The following is a 13,730-nucleotide window of genomic DNA, read 5'->3' as shown; positions in this document are numbered from 1 at the left end:
GGAGGGGAGGGGAGGGCTGCCGCCTGTCCTTGGCGGGGGAAGTCAGCCAAAACCTAGTGCTTGCCTTCGGGTTTTCCTTCTGAGTAGCACGAGTTTGCCTAGAAACTAAAAGTTCTCCCTCCCCAAATAAAATACAAAATTTTCATAGGTTAAAAAAAGAACCGAAAGCATAGCCGATTTTTTTTTTCTTTTCCTTATTCCTGGAATAAATTAGTTATTGCGGTGCTTTGTGGCTCAACTCCAGCTGACTTCCACAATGGTTCAAATCAATTTCTTTCTTTTACTTAAGCACATGGGTACATCTTGGCAGAGGTGATCGTAGTGCAGGATCATAATCACACCTTGCTTATCTTGCTCCTGGTGTATTAGAGTCCCAGGAACCACCGTATTATTAGCATAGTGGACATGGAGGAGTATTATCAGCAAGCTTCCAATGACCTCTTCGCAGGTAGGGACAGAGGGAGTACACTAGCTTAACTAGTTTGTTCTCTGAAATTTCTGTTACGTCTTGATCACATGTATGATGTGACCTTGATTGAGCATCCTAGTATCACTGTTACTAAGTCGATTTAAATTGATAAAATGTTCTTTTAATAATTCTAATGAGAACTAGGGAAGGTTTCATTTGTTTGTCTTTACTGCTTTTCTTTTTTCCTTCTATTTCTGAAGCTGGAAAATAAAACAAAAGGGAAACCTCAAAAGCAGATTTGTCAAGTTGTTTTGGATCATTTTGAGAAGCAGTACACAACGGAACTGGGACATACATGGACCAGTGTCAGGTCTGTTTTGGGGAGCTGGGGGAGGCAGAGGAGAGGTTCTGCTATTTTTTAAGTGCTTCATAAAATAACTTTGAAAACAGTCATGGACTGTAACAACTGGTTCAGTTTGTTTTCAGTGTAGTTTGTTTTCAGTGTAAAAGCAGTAAGTAACAGAAGACTAAAACTTGGAATTTTTTAGTTTTTTTCGTTGACTTGAGTATTTTGGACGTGATGAAGGTTCTGTTCTTCTGTATGCATATGCACTGCAAGAGGACTGCCATCTTATGTCTTTGACTGTTTTGTAAAAATGTGGTCCAAAAAGCATCCCTTTATACTTAACAGCTGCTGTTAGGGTTTGGTTTTTTTCCTACAGCTTTATCGTATCTTGAGAGACTGGGACAAAGATGTTAGAAGAGAAGGACATCCCCCGATTTCTTTCATCAGAAGAAATTGAATATTAGCAACATGTACAGAAAAGGCTATCACTTAATTTGGGCCTTGATTACACAGCTGCTAAAGAACTGGCTGTGATATTGAGAGAAGACATCTTCCCTTCCTTGCTAGCTGGTGGTTGTTGCTCATAGGAAAGCCAGCAGAAGAGCCCTTCTGGACAAGTTCACTGCTTAGCTTATATACTTTTCAACAGGGATTTGAACAAAATCAGTTGACTTAGACCTAAAGTGCATGAGGAGTGTTCCCATGATCAGTGCCACATTACTTTGAAGGGAGAAAGCATCTTACATGTTCAGAGTATTATAAACTGTGTGATTCGTCTGAGTGACCTCTTTGGATTAAAAAGTAGTTTAAAATAAGTGTCTCCATTGTTAAAAAAAAAGAAAAAAACCATAGATGTATAGCATTAGTTTAAGTGAATTAACTTAAAAACTCTTTTAGGTTGGATCAATGCGTATTTCTCTTTTAGGCAGTGAATATGCCTGAGAAGTACTTTTTGAGGCTAAATGAAAAAATAGTGAGAGAAGTTTAAAGAGAAAATGGGGGGATTCCTTGTAAGAAAGGTCTGAAAAAGTGAACTGAAATATGAGCAAGCGTGTTCTTACCATATAAGCACTGCTTTTTTACTCTCTCCAGGCATATCTTATTGGTTTAAGTTTTTCTGGCTCAATGTTTACAGAACATAAAACAAAATTTAGAAAAGAATGCTTGTAAAAACTGCATTTTATGGTGTTGGCTGGAATAACCATTGCAAAGCCAATGTGATTCTTTATGTTGTGATATTTACAACTAATATTACAGTTGTTCTTTGTCCCTAGGGAAGTACTTTATAGTCAGAAAGACCATTATGCTTCATGATTTATAACTTCTACAGTCATTTGTTAAATAATTAGGGAAAATAGGGAACATCTTGTTTTAGAAGAAGTTAGTGTTTTAAATGCAATAATTAGAGAAAACGGTGGCTTGAAATTAAAATTATTTTCCTGCATACTTTTCTTAATCGTATCTAATCAAAATGATTTCTTTTTTCATTGTACCAGAATCATCCAATGGTGAGGTTGTTACCCTTATGTAAGAAAAGGCTTCCTACACTATGGAAGGATCATTTTATTTGCCAAGTTATTAAACAGCTTTTCTTTTTTTCAATCTAGAGATGTACTCACGTACCCATTGTGCTGGCAGTACGCCATCCTGCTTAACAAGTTCAGCCAGTCCTCTGAACTGGAGAACACCTTGGGTGTGAAGGGATATCACCCTGCCTTTCAAGGACCTTTGCCCTATCTTCCCGCATTGCTGAAGTGTTACATCAGGAGAACTCCTGGGAGATTCCCTGCACAAAAGCACCAGGCTGGTAAACTGAAAGAGTATTATCTCCTGAATGCTGCTTCGCTGCTGCCAGTGCTGGCCTTAGAAGTGAAAGATGGGGAAGATGTTTTGGATCTCTGTGCTGCCCCAGGGGGTAAATCAATAGCTATACTGCAGTGTGCCTATCCAGGTAATGTATTGAGGTGCTTTTAGAAGCTGATCCCTGGCTCTGTGCCTGGGCTATTTCAGTTGTGCCTGTGTTCTGTACATGATTTGGATTGGGGGCAAAAAAAACCAAACAACAATTTATATTTATATTCTAAGTAGTTCCTTGCTGTTTAGTAAGATTTTTTTATGAAGTCTGTTTACCTTAAAGAGGATGAAAAATGCAGTAGTTATTTAAATATAGGTTACTGCAGACTGACAGACAAAAGTGGAGTAGCTATGCAAATAGTATAAGTAAATTTAAGTGTACTGATGTAAAATGGAGCGTAACAAATTAAATATGCAAGATCTAGGCAGAGGGAGAAAGCTCATGATGAGGAATTGGTCTATATCAGTATTTAATAAGTTCTGTGTCTCAGTCCACCTAGATATTGCAGAAGGGCACTAAGATAATCACAGTGTTTAGAAAGCAACAGCAAGCAGCAGCTCAGTTCTTCCAGGCCAGGGAGTTAAAGCAAGCTGTGATTGCTGTTTCGAAGTTTATATGTTAGCTTGGGTAGTAATTGTCTCAAAATGTTCACAGCACCTTATGTTCTTACTGATGAGACCATTACTATAACCAGCTGCACCTGTTGATTACAGCTAGTTCTCCCTCCCTCTTCTAGAGGAATGATACCAATGAGGTAAATTAAATGCGGATTGCCCTTTCAAAAGGTTTGAAAAAAACCACTTTTATCCCATGGCTGCTTTTGAAGATACCAAATTGTTGCTGAGAAAGAAAGATGTAAGGAAGTTGATTCTTTATATACCTCAGTGAATGCTAAGATGTACCATATTGTGTGTGGCAAACATGGTGTAGGACAACCTGTGGAACCATGAAAATAAAAATTTTATTAAATCAGAAAACAGGACTAAGAGGAAAAAGTATTGTGCTGTGTTTCTGGTCTGGGTACAAGCAACAGCAGTGTTTCTTCTGAAGGGGTAACTACTCTGGCTACATTGTTATAAAAGTAAGTGCAACCAAACCCCTTATGTTAAAACACAGCTGAAATTTCAAATAAATAACGGGTTGGACTTCTCAGCTTAGGATATGCAAAACTGATGTTTTATTTATTTAAAAGGCAGTTAATTAATTTATAAGGAGCAGGTACTTCATTTAAACAGTGGCTCAAGGAGCCCAGAAAGGCACTCACTTAGCACTGGTCTTTGGATATGGATCATGTTTAAAGTTTGTTTTACTGTGGAAGTCTATTGCTACAGTAAATATTTGCTAGTAAATATTTATGGATTGCTCTGTAAGAGCATGTTGAAATTTACTCAGGTTTATAAAAATTCAGCAGTGTTATAAAATGTGCAATAACATAAGCACATGAGGTGTAAACTCTATGGCAGTCATGGCAAAACAGTAGAACTTCTGAAATCAGTGTAGCTCCTTATATTTGTAAAAAAAAAAAAACCCAAAAAAAACCATAAAGACTTATTTTAGGGTGTTTACTTCATTTTTTTTAATTTTCTAAGGTCAGTTTCACTGTAACGAATATGATGACTCGAGGTCAAGATGGTTGAAACAGACGATAGAATCCTTCATCCCATATCCTTTGATTAACTTAATAACAGTCTCTAAACTGGATGGTAGACAGATCGGAGATCTTAAGCCTGAATTATATGAAAAGGTAACATTATTACTTATTAGCAAATTATATTTCTGCATTCTGCTGCTTTTTCTTCCTATGTCGCTCTTTTTTTAATTTTCTTTTTTTTCTGGCCCCCACAAAAATCAAGGGGAACCAAGGTCATGTACAGGATTTGCAGAGCCTTAGGAATCACTTTATGAAGCCTGTTATGCATTTATTCATGTGTTAGATGATGTTACCCATTTAGCCTTGGTAGAGAATTCTGAAGACCTTGCAGCAGTGTTCTTTGCATAATGTGTAATTAGGAAGGGGGGGGGAACAAGGGAGAGCTAATCAGGTAGAGGGCGCTTTTGGAGCAGTAATTTCTTATCTCCCCACCCCCGATAACTCCATAAAACCATCTCAAAATAGTAAGTAGATCATTTCTGCACCTAAAATGGAAAATAATAAGGATGCTCTAAGTATTTGCAAAAGTGAGTAGATTTTTGGCGCACTATTCAGAAAGTGAGTATCCTTATAGTGAATTGTCTTATTTGCTCTTATTTATTGTGTAGGTACTGGTTGATGCTCCTTGTTCAAATGACAGAAGTTGGCTATTCTCTTCTGATATTCAGCAAGCTACGCTTAGGCTAATGCAAAGGAAGGAGTTACCATCTCTACAATTCCAGCTGCTAAGGTGAGAAGTGCAAAGGAAAACTGTTAAAGGAGCTTTTCATAATTAATAAAAGTGACATGGGGGCAAGATTTGTCATGTTTAATAACCAAAACCACGTTTCACCATGTGAAAAGAATGTGAAGAATATGTTGTTGCAATGCTGTTTAGAATAAGCAGTTGATCTAGGTTAATGTGGACATGGAAGTTTGTATGGGGTAATATAAGCAGTGAGGCCTAGGTCCTTTACTACCATACTGCTGTACAGTCCTCGTAACTCGCTTATTCACATACATGTCCATTCAGATGACACAGAACAGTCTGGTACCATATAAAAATATTTTCAGTGGACACAGCTAAAACAGTTTCAGATGTATTCCTCAGCTGAAGCAAACACACAAATATAATTTTTAATAGGTTTTTTTAAACTCTCTGTGAAAGTAGTCTATAAACCTGCCAAGCTGGGCATTCTTTCCCAAACTTCTTTTTTTGTTGTTGTTGTTCTTTCACAGAATTACCCTTTACAGTTCTTCATTACAGTCTTTTTGATAACTGAGCTGTAAGTCAGGACTGGTTACCAAATGTCACTTAGGTCACTAGTTAATGCTGCTTCAGAACTTGCTTTCTGGGCTGTTTATGTGAAGAGATTGAGTCCACTATTGCACGTTCTTACATGCTGCTTGAATTTAATACCCATTTGACTATTTGTTGCATAGAAAGACTACTGATCATAATTGGGTAAAAAAGTAAAAGAATGTGGGGTTCAGTGCAGGAGAGAGGATTGTTTATTTTTCAAGAACATCCACCCAATAATCCAAATCAAGGTTGTCATGTATTACACTTTTTAATGATACCAGCCATAGGCTAGCATTTGTGAAGCATCTCAAACTCCACAGTTTTTTCTCACTGGGGAAAAAAAAAAAAGGAATGTGATTTACCAATAATACCTTCTAGACTTGAGTGGTTTTTGCAAAGTAACAGTCCCACCTGAAGTCCATCTGTCAGAGCAAATTGAGGGAAAAATAACATATTATAAAAAAGAAAGTTTTTATGGAAAGTTCCCATTGCAGCAGTTCAAGATACTTTTGCATGACTTCCAGTTGAAAAAGGCCTAGCAAAAGCCTATGATTTATAACAGAAATATGAGTATCTTATTGCAGTAATGCATCATGTCACCCATTTCCTTTGAAGAAATCAATCACATTTAAAACACTGACCTGTTTCAGTTTTTCCTTTTCAATATTTGACATATAAAATCCAATTTGTGAACCCCTACCAAAAGAAAGCATATATCATGCAGAGAAATTTTGAGCATTTGCATAAATCACTCCAGATTGTAATCCTGAAGTGGAGAAGTCATGACAGCAGGAACCTTGTTTTTAAAAAAGGAGACATTCCTGTCAGCCCAAATCAGATTTAATTGAATTATTCCTAAATCAAGAAGAGAACTTTGTTTCTGTTGAAAGTATACTTTACTATAGCAACAGCAATAAGAATTGGATTTGTAAGGACAAAATACTTTTGATAAGTAAATGGAAGTAAAAGGATGGTAATTTCAATTTCATTGCTCAACATAGGACTGAGTAGTTCTGTAGATTGGCCAATCTATTGTTATGTGGGCTGGAATTTTTTTTGTCTTTTACAAGATTTTGGAGCGTATGAAATAAGTGGTTAGGTTCAAGAGTTAGAGATTGCAAGTGTTATTGGGTAAAATATTTGACATATACAGTAAATGGTATAGGTGTCCACTGTATTTTTATTGTTCCTTTAATCTGATCATTTTAGAATGAAAAGATATCTTGGATCCTGTGTGAAAGGGAAAAAGGAAATGATAAAATGAGACCAGGAAAGGCTAAATGATTCATGCAAGTGCATTAGAAGTTTGGCAAAACTAAAATTGTGGAATGCTACCCTATTCAAGCCTTTGTTTTATTGCTAGAGTGCATAATTATAAATGAAAATTGAGTTTGAATCCCATCTCTGATACTTCCAGTAATATTCAGGAAGGCTGAACCTGCATTAATCCAGCTGTACTGCATTTTATGTGAGTCAGCTCACGCAGAGCTACCTCTGGCTTATCTGTTCAGATTACCCAGTGCTTTATGCTTGTGGGCATCTCTCACCTTGGTTCCTGTATCTGTAAAACAAAAACAAGTATAAAGCTGGATCCCAGCAATTTTTTTGAAAGTAGTGTAAGTAATAACGTATGATTTGAAGATGAAGCTTAAAGTATAAGGACCAAGCATTATTTCAGTTTAGCAGTAGTATTAAGTATAAGGATAAGACACAAATGAGAAGAAAGAAATGCAGAGGGGAGTTCTATTTTCATTTCTATCAAGTGACACTCAGCCCAAAATGTAAAGATTCCCTCTTTCTTAAGGAAGCGCTTCACCTGTAATCTTGTAATCTGTTTTTCCGAGTTTGGTCGTCTTGCACTTTTTTTTTTCTTTTTTGGGTGTGGGTTTGTTGGTTTTGGAGGGTTTTTTTGTTAGCAGATCTGCTTGGGCGTAAGCTGGGGACATCAGAGAGGAAGTGAAGGAAAGAAAAGTATTTTTTGCAATACAGTGTAATTTATTAAGTATATAGAGGCTTCAGAGAATGAAGATATGGAAGAAGTTGAAATTGATGCAACGATTTTCCTACTCCAGCCTGAATAAAATCTGAAATGTAAATAAGTGGCATAAATGCTGAACAGCAAATTTTATAAGCAGTGAGGGCACCACTGATTTGAAGGAAACTGAGATTGTAATGATTGTTAATACCAAAACCAAAGCTTCCCTGCTGAGTGCTATAATCCAAGAACACACTGCAAATCTTGTTGTTATTTGGAGTGTTCATGCAGAAAACAAATTGCAAAGTAAGGAAGGAATGTTCATTTCCTGATACTGAATGCTAGCACAAAATGCAGTGGTTCCTGTAAGTGAATTTTCCAGTGTTATCAGTTCTCAGGTAGAAATTAAATTTTGAATTAAGCTCAAGTGCATAATAACTTAGTGGTGAAACTGTTACAGATGTTGTAATTATTCCTAGGCCAGTTACTGCAGCTGAAAGAAACTGTGTTAGGGTTCAGCTGAAAATAATTCCAACAGGATGCAATTTAGAAAACACAGTAAAGGCATTCAGACTAGTGTAACTCTTCTATACACAACATCTCCAAGTAATTAAACAGCTGTAATTGATGTTTAATAGAGTTCTGGTCCACAGGAGTTCAGACTAACTTTAGAAGATACATATTCGCTGACTTTCCTTCTTCACCTCTTTTTCTCCCTAGTAGTTAGCTACAAGGGAGATTGTTTTGAATACCTAAGACATACACACAGAAAGTTAAGAGATTTGTGGGATTTCAGGTGCATGAGAAGTTTGAAGTGTGCTTTGGATTACTGGTGGCAAAATAAGCTGTACAAAGTGCTCATTTTCCTAGTTGATGTCTTTCGAGGTGTATGTATTCTCATTTTTCAGAACTCAGGATGAAGCATTAAACTTGGCTTGAGAAATCCAGAAAACCCTTTAGTCTTCCTAGCTAATGAGATGTTTCAATCCCTGTTTTGCTTATAAATATGATTTTTAAGGAACTCTGTCTGGTTCTGTATAACATGCATATCTCCTCTTACAAATCCTATGCAAGTGGAGCACAATAGTGAGACAAAATGAATGTGTCCCTCTGTACTAACAAATTTTGCTTTGGATATCAGTCATAACATGGTATTTGAAATTACTGATCTTTTTCATGAAAAGGTTACCAGAAGTTTTGAGGGTTTATTTTTTCTTTCTCGTTGAATAGCTTGGGAGGTAGGAGGGTTGTGCACGTGCTACTTGGAAGGAAAAATAAAAAAAACCTCAACCCAAGTATTCTGAACCTATTTTTCTGAATTAAAGGGTACCTAAACCATCAGTTACTGTCATATGTAAGTAACCAGGTGTTGTGCAAGCGGCTTCATAAAGCGTTTGATCTGTGTTTGTCTTGTTGCTTTAGTCCTGGAGCAGAGACTGCTGATTATGCAGCCACTTTGTATGGTGGTTTACCAGTCTGCACACATGGGAAGTAAAATGAGATTGACTGTTTCCCTTAAGTCATCAGGTAGAGTTGGCAACCGAAGTCTCTAAAGGCTAATCTACATGCCACAGGACCCACTTTATTTTCTCCAGTCCAGACCTTTGAAAATATATCTTAAAATAAATGGTAAAACTTTTGGTGAAACGTAGGATGCAAATATAACAAACCTTAAGTTACCAGCTGCTCTGTTTTCCCTGGTATATGAAAATTACTGACGTTGTTTCACAGAATACATATAGTCATAGATTTATGTGTTGAAAAAAGAGTCTTTTTCACATAGTCTATAGTAAATACTGTGATTTACTGGAAAAATCCTGATATTCCTCTTCCCGCATTCAGTGCCACCTCTGTTTTCACTGAAATGTGGAGTGTTCCACATGTACCTAGAAGAGGAATTGTATGCTCTTAATTGTGGGGTTTGTTGTTGTTGTAGAGTGAAGGCAAAAATTGGTTTTTTGTAAAATAGACCATCATATATTTAGTATATGGTACCACTGTACCATTTCTGCTTTGATTAAGTCAAAAGCCTTTATAGCACATGGATGTGTAATGATGAAGTAAAAAGGAAGATACTTGCATTTAGCTAGTTGTCCTGTCCAGGCAAAGTGATTCAGTTTTGTTTGTGATTTGCTACTGATGAAAAAAATCTCAGCCTTTAACGTTCATTGCAAAAGCAAGGAGAGCCAGTGTCTCGAACCTTTAAAAAAATTTACCATCATAGAAGTTGCTTGAGTTTGTGTCAGGCATTAAAAGGATGGCAGGGCTGAATGTCGTGAGGGAAGGAGAAACACAAGGGAGTCCCTCCAGAAATAGAGCAGCCATCTTGTGTCACAGATTTCTGTTTCAGTGTGCGTGGGACTCCTGCACAGGACCTCCCTGGGTGAAGTTCAGGGGTGTTTTGGAGTGACCGAGGGAATTCTGAACCGCGGTACTGGAGCAGGAGAGGTGAGCTGAGGAAAGTAGTAAAGTGGATGCCATTTTCTGTGGAGAAGGGAAAAAAGGCACATAGGAAAGTGGAGAAAATCACATTCAGGATGGCTTCATCACACTGTTCTTCAGGTCTTTCCCTGGAATTTTGCTTTTCTGTAGCTGCCCATTTAATCCACTCGTTATCCATAACCATTTAGTCAGTTAGCTCCACTGGGAATTTTTTTAGAATTGCAAGTGTTGGACCAACAAATCTTATATGGGTTGTGTGGATGATTCCTTCTTTAACCACTCTATATGCTGGAAAAGCTGAATAGTTTATATAGACTGCTGGCCCCAGCCTCCAAATTGGGCATGCTGTCCAGGGTGTCTTGCTGTGCAAACCGTGTTCACTCTCTGTGCATCCTTGCCCCTCAGGATGAAAATGGTTAGATAGCTGCTGACTGGACAAGGAGGCTTTGGTTTTTACTCTAATTGTGTATGCATAAACATGGCATGTTTGCGCTGTGCCATTCCCCAAAACACTGTTGGTTATGTTGCTGGAGGTATGAGTCATTTTACTGAGTTTTTTAGACTCATGGTTGGTTTGAATTTCTCACAAAGAGTGAGTGCTGTGGCCACTGTTGTGGCTCCATGTTCTCTTCTGTTCTCCCTTCTGTAGCTGAGAAGGTTCTGCCTGGGCGTCGTGTAAATAATAAGTTTAAGTTGGGAAGAGGGATGGACCTCTGAGAGTGTATAAGGTAAGAAGGTAATTCTGGGATGACTGAAATGACAGAAGGATTGAAGATTTCTTACAGTGGACTGCCTCTGGCTGTTGGAGGATAGCCAGCTAGAAACAGCCCTGCTGTTAGTGTTACTGAGTGTGTGGAAACCCAGCATGTGAGTGAGCAAGGCAGCTGCAACGTCGAGAGTGGAAGCAAAATTCTTGAGTGTTGTGTTGGCGCCTGTGGCTCTTAAATCTGAGAATGGGAAATAAACCACTCTATTACTGTTACAAAGGCACTGCAGTTTTAGTATTGCAAAGGATATCTTGTAGCCCTGTGTTAACAGGATAAGTATTTCAAAAGTCACCATGCATTAGAGGAGAAAGCTCAGTAATGTTAAACTGAAGGTTTGGTCTTTGCTTTAGAAGAATTTAAAGTTGTTTGCTATAGAAATGTTATTTATCAGAATTTTGGGGACAAATTTTGGCTAGAGCAGAACAGAGTGGGTTTTTTGATTTTGTGGTGTTTGGTTGTTTGGGTGGGGTTTTTTGGTGGCTATGTCTGCTTTTATTTATAGTCCAATCCTAATGCTTAAAAAAAGCAGTTCACTTCATGTTTCTCATCTTGCTACCGTGTTATACTGAACTGCAATGTCTCCCTCCACAGTAGCAAAGCTTACTTAGAGAGAAGCAGAGGGAGTGAATACCTAAACTAGTGTCTCTGTCTCCTATGCACCTCTGTCACTGCCCATTACAAAGCATTAAAAAAAATCAGTATTTTGACACAGGAGGAATTTCCTTACCTTTTTTGACTTGGTTTGGAGAAATAAAAGCAAAACCTTTAACTTGCAGGCCATATTACCACGATGTATCTGGACTCTTGTAAGAGGAAGAAAGAAATGTGTAATATCTTTAGTCAATAAAAAGAATAGGATTGAGGATAAAAGCAAATGCATCTTGAGATGCTTTGTTTCTTGACTAGCTTATAAAAGGGTTGGTATGGTAGTTTTTATTCTGATCAGACATTATCTTGCATATTGAGCAGAAATACATCCCAGTTGCCAAAAGATGGCACTGTTGAAGTGTTGTATTATTTTAAAATTGCCCTAAAATATAGGTAATCTTTTTACTTTAATACTGAAAATGGTTGAATGATTAACATAATTAATGCTGACCCTTCCAATGGCATGCAACATAAACCCAAGCACAGGAGGAATAGGCTGGACATGTAGGTGCTAGCTGTAGTATGAAATACATATTTAGTGTCTGCCTATTTTTAAAAGGATGTTTGAGACTCCAAGACTTTTAGAATGAACAAAATGTCAGCCTATCATGTTTTAACTTTCTGTAAGTGTGAAAAATCCTCTTTTTGGGTTCTGGCTAAGTATGTTTAGTTGCATGAAAGAGTTTTTTCCCTTTAGAGTTGTCGTGTGGCTCTAGAGTGGTCTTTTTTTCCCTGAGATATTAAATAATAATACTGCTCTGTTTTCCCTAGTTTATTGTTAGCATCTCCTCCGTTGTTAGATTTAAAGTAAATCTTGAGAAATAAACTAAACTGCTTTAAAATAACATATTTCTTTAAAAAAATCTCATCCAGTACTCCTGTAATACAAGGGGTTAGGATAGATTACTCTAATGCATCTTTTGTACCTCTGACTTCCTTAGTACTATATGTGCCATTGAACCTGTATCGAAAGACACACTCTGCAAAAATATGAAGTATTGCTAATACTTTTTCCTTTTTTCTTTTTTCTTAAAACCTTGTTTACAATGAGGAGGGGAGCAAACTGTGTGTGTTAATTGTTTTAGAGTACCTCCTGAATGGGATGGACATCAACCACCCTTTTTGTTTGGATTACAGAGGTGTCTTGCGCTACTGTGCTGGAAAGATTTAAGTGTGGATTTGGTGGCTATAAAGTGATGTCTATAGTTCAAAATAAGTGTGGAAAAACATCACATTTCTATAGAATTATATGCCAGTGAATCTCAATCTGTCCTGCAGTTTTTCAGCTATTGTAATTCAAAGCTAGTGATGATTTGAAAATGTCATTAAAATTTTGGACTATTTGATATCAGTAAAGTCTCCTAAACTGTGATATGCTGATATATACTAAAGCTATGTTCAGAACCCCAGAAAAGGGCTGACTTTTTTTTCTTTAGTTCAGCATGTATGTTGTCTTGTAACAAACATGTGATAGCACTTGCAGTTCTATAAAGTAATTACTTCTTTTGCACACTGTTTTATATCATCTCCTGGAAGAACTAACCTTGGAGATTTTGTATACAGGCCTTTCCTGGTAAATAGGGCATGTTAATGGATTGTCATGCATTTCACCAATTTTAGTCTTTTCTGCTATGTGTTGACTATCTTATGGTACTAAAACAGTAACCTCATACTTGTGCAGTGTAGTATGATAGCATGCAACATAAAAGCTTAAGTTACACATACTAGCTGCTGACAATGGTGCTGCTTCTTTATGGTCTTGATTGCAAGTAGAATCATAGAATTGTTTAGGTTGGAAAAGACCTTTAAGATCATCAAGTCCAACTGTTAACCAACCACTGCCAAGTCCACCACTAAACCATGTGCCAGGCACCACATCTACACGTCTTTTAAAGACCTCCAGGGATGGTAACTCAACTGCTTCCCTGGGCAGCCTGTTCCAATGCTTGACAACCCTTTCAGTGAATAAATTTTTCCTAATATCCAATCTAAACCTCCTTTGGCACAACTTGAGGGCATTTCTTCTTGTCCTATTGCTTGTTACTTGGGAAAAAGAGACCAACACCCACCTCACTACAACCTCCTTTCAGGTAGCTGTAGAGAGCAATAAGGTCTCCTCTCAGCCTCCTTTTCTCCAGGCTAAACAACCCCAGCTCCCTCAGCCACTCCTCATAAGACTTGTTCTCTAGACCCTTCACCAGCTTCATTGCCCTTCTTTGCACATGCTCCAGCACCTCAATATCTTTCTTGTAGTGAAGGGCCCAAACCTGAACCCAGTCTTTGAGGTGCGGCTTCACCAGTGCTGAGTACAGGGGAACAACTACCTCCCTGGTCCTGCTGGCCACACTATTTCTG

The 13,730-nt window shown here is 37.7% G+C and overlaps 1 protein-coding gene across 1 annotated transcript in view; it reads left to right on the top strand.

Annotated features, from left to right (window-relative positions):
• Positions 1 to 365: 365 nt before the first annotated feature.
• Positions 366 to 13,730, top strand: part of NSUN3 (NOP2/Sun domain family, member 3) — a 20,139-nt gene continuing 6,774 nt past the window's right edge. Inside the window, exons 1-5 of the mRNA XM_010567278.1 lie at positions 366 to 448; positions 670 to 779; positions 2,363 to 2,706; positions 4,200 to 4,354; positions 4,870 to 4,991. Coding sequence (XP_010565580.1) covers positions 434 to 448; positions 670 to 779; positions 2,363 to 2,706; positions 4,200 to 4,354; positions 4,870 to 4,991 — 746 coding nt within the window. The 5' untranslated portion in view covers positions 366 to 433. The remainder of the gene's footprint in view (positions 449 to 669; positions 780 to 2,362; positions 2,707 to 4,199; positions 4,355 to 4,869; positions 4,992 to 13,730) is intronic.

The sequence above is a fragment of the Haliaeetus leucocephalus genome, unplaced genomic scaffold (genome assembly GCF_000737465.1).
Source record: "Haliaeetus leucocephalus isolate CR32 unplaced genomic scaffold, Haliaeetus_leucocephalus-4.0 Scaffold228, whole genome shotgun sequence".
Classification (NCBI taxonomy): domain Eukaryota; kingdom Metazoa; phylum Chordata; class Aves; order Accipitriformes; family Accipitridae; genus Haliaeetus; species Haliaeetus leucocephalus.
Note: the sequence above shows the minus strand (reverse complement) of the source record. Positions and strands in the feature narration are given on the sequence as shown.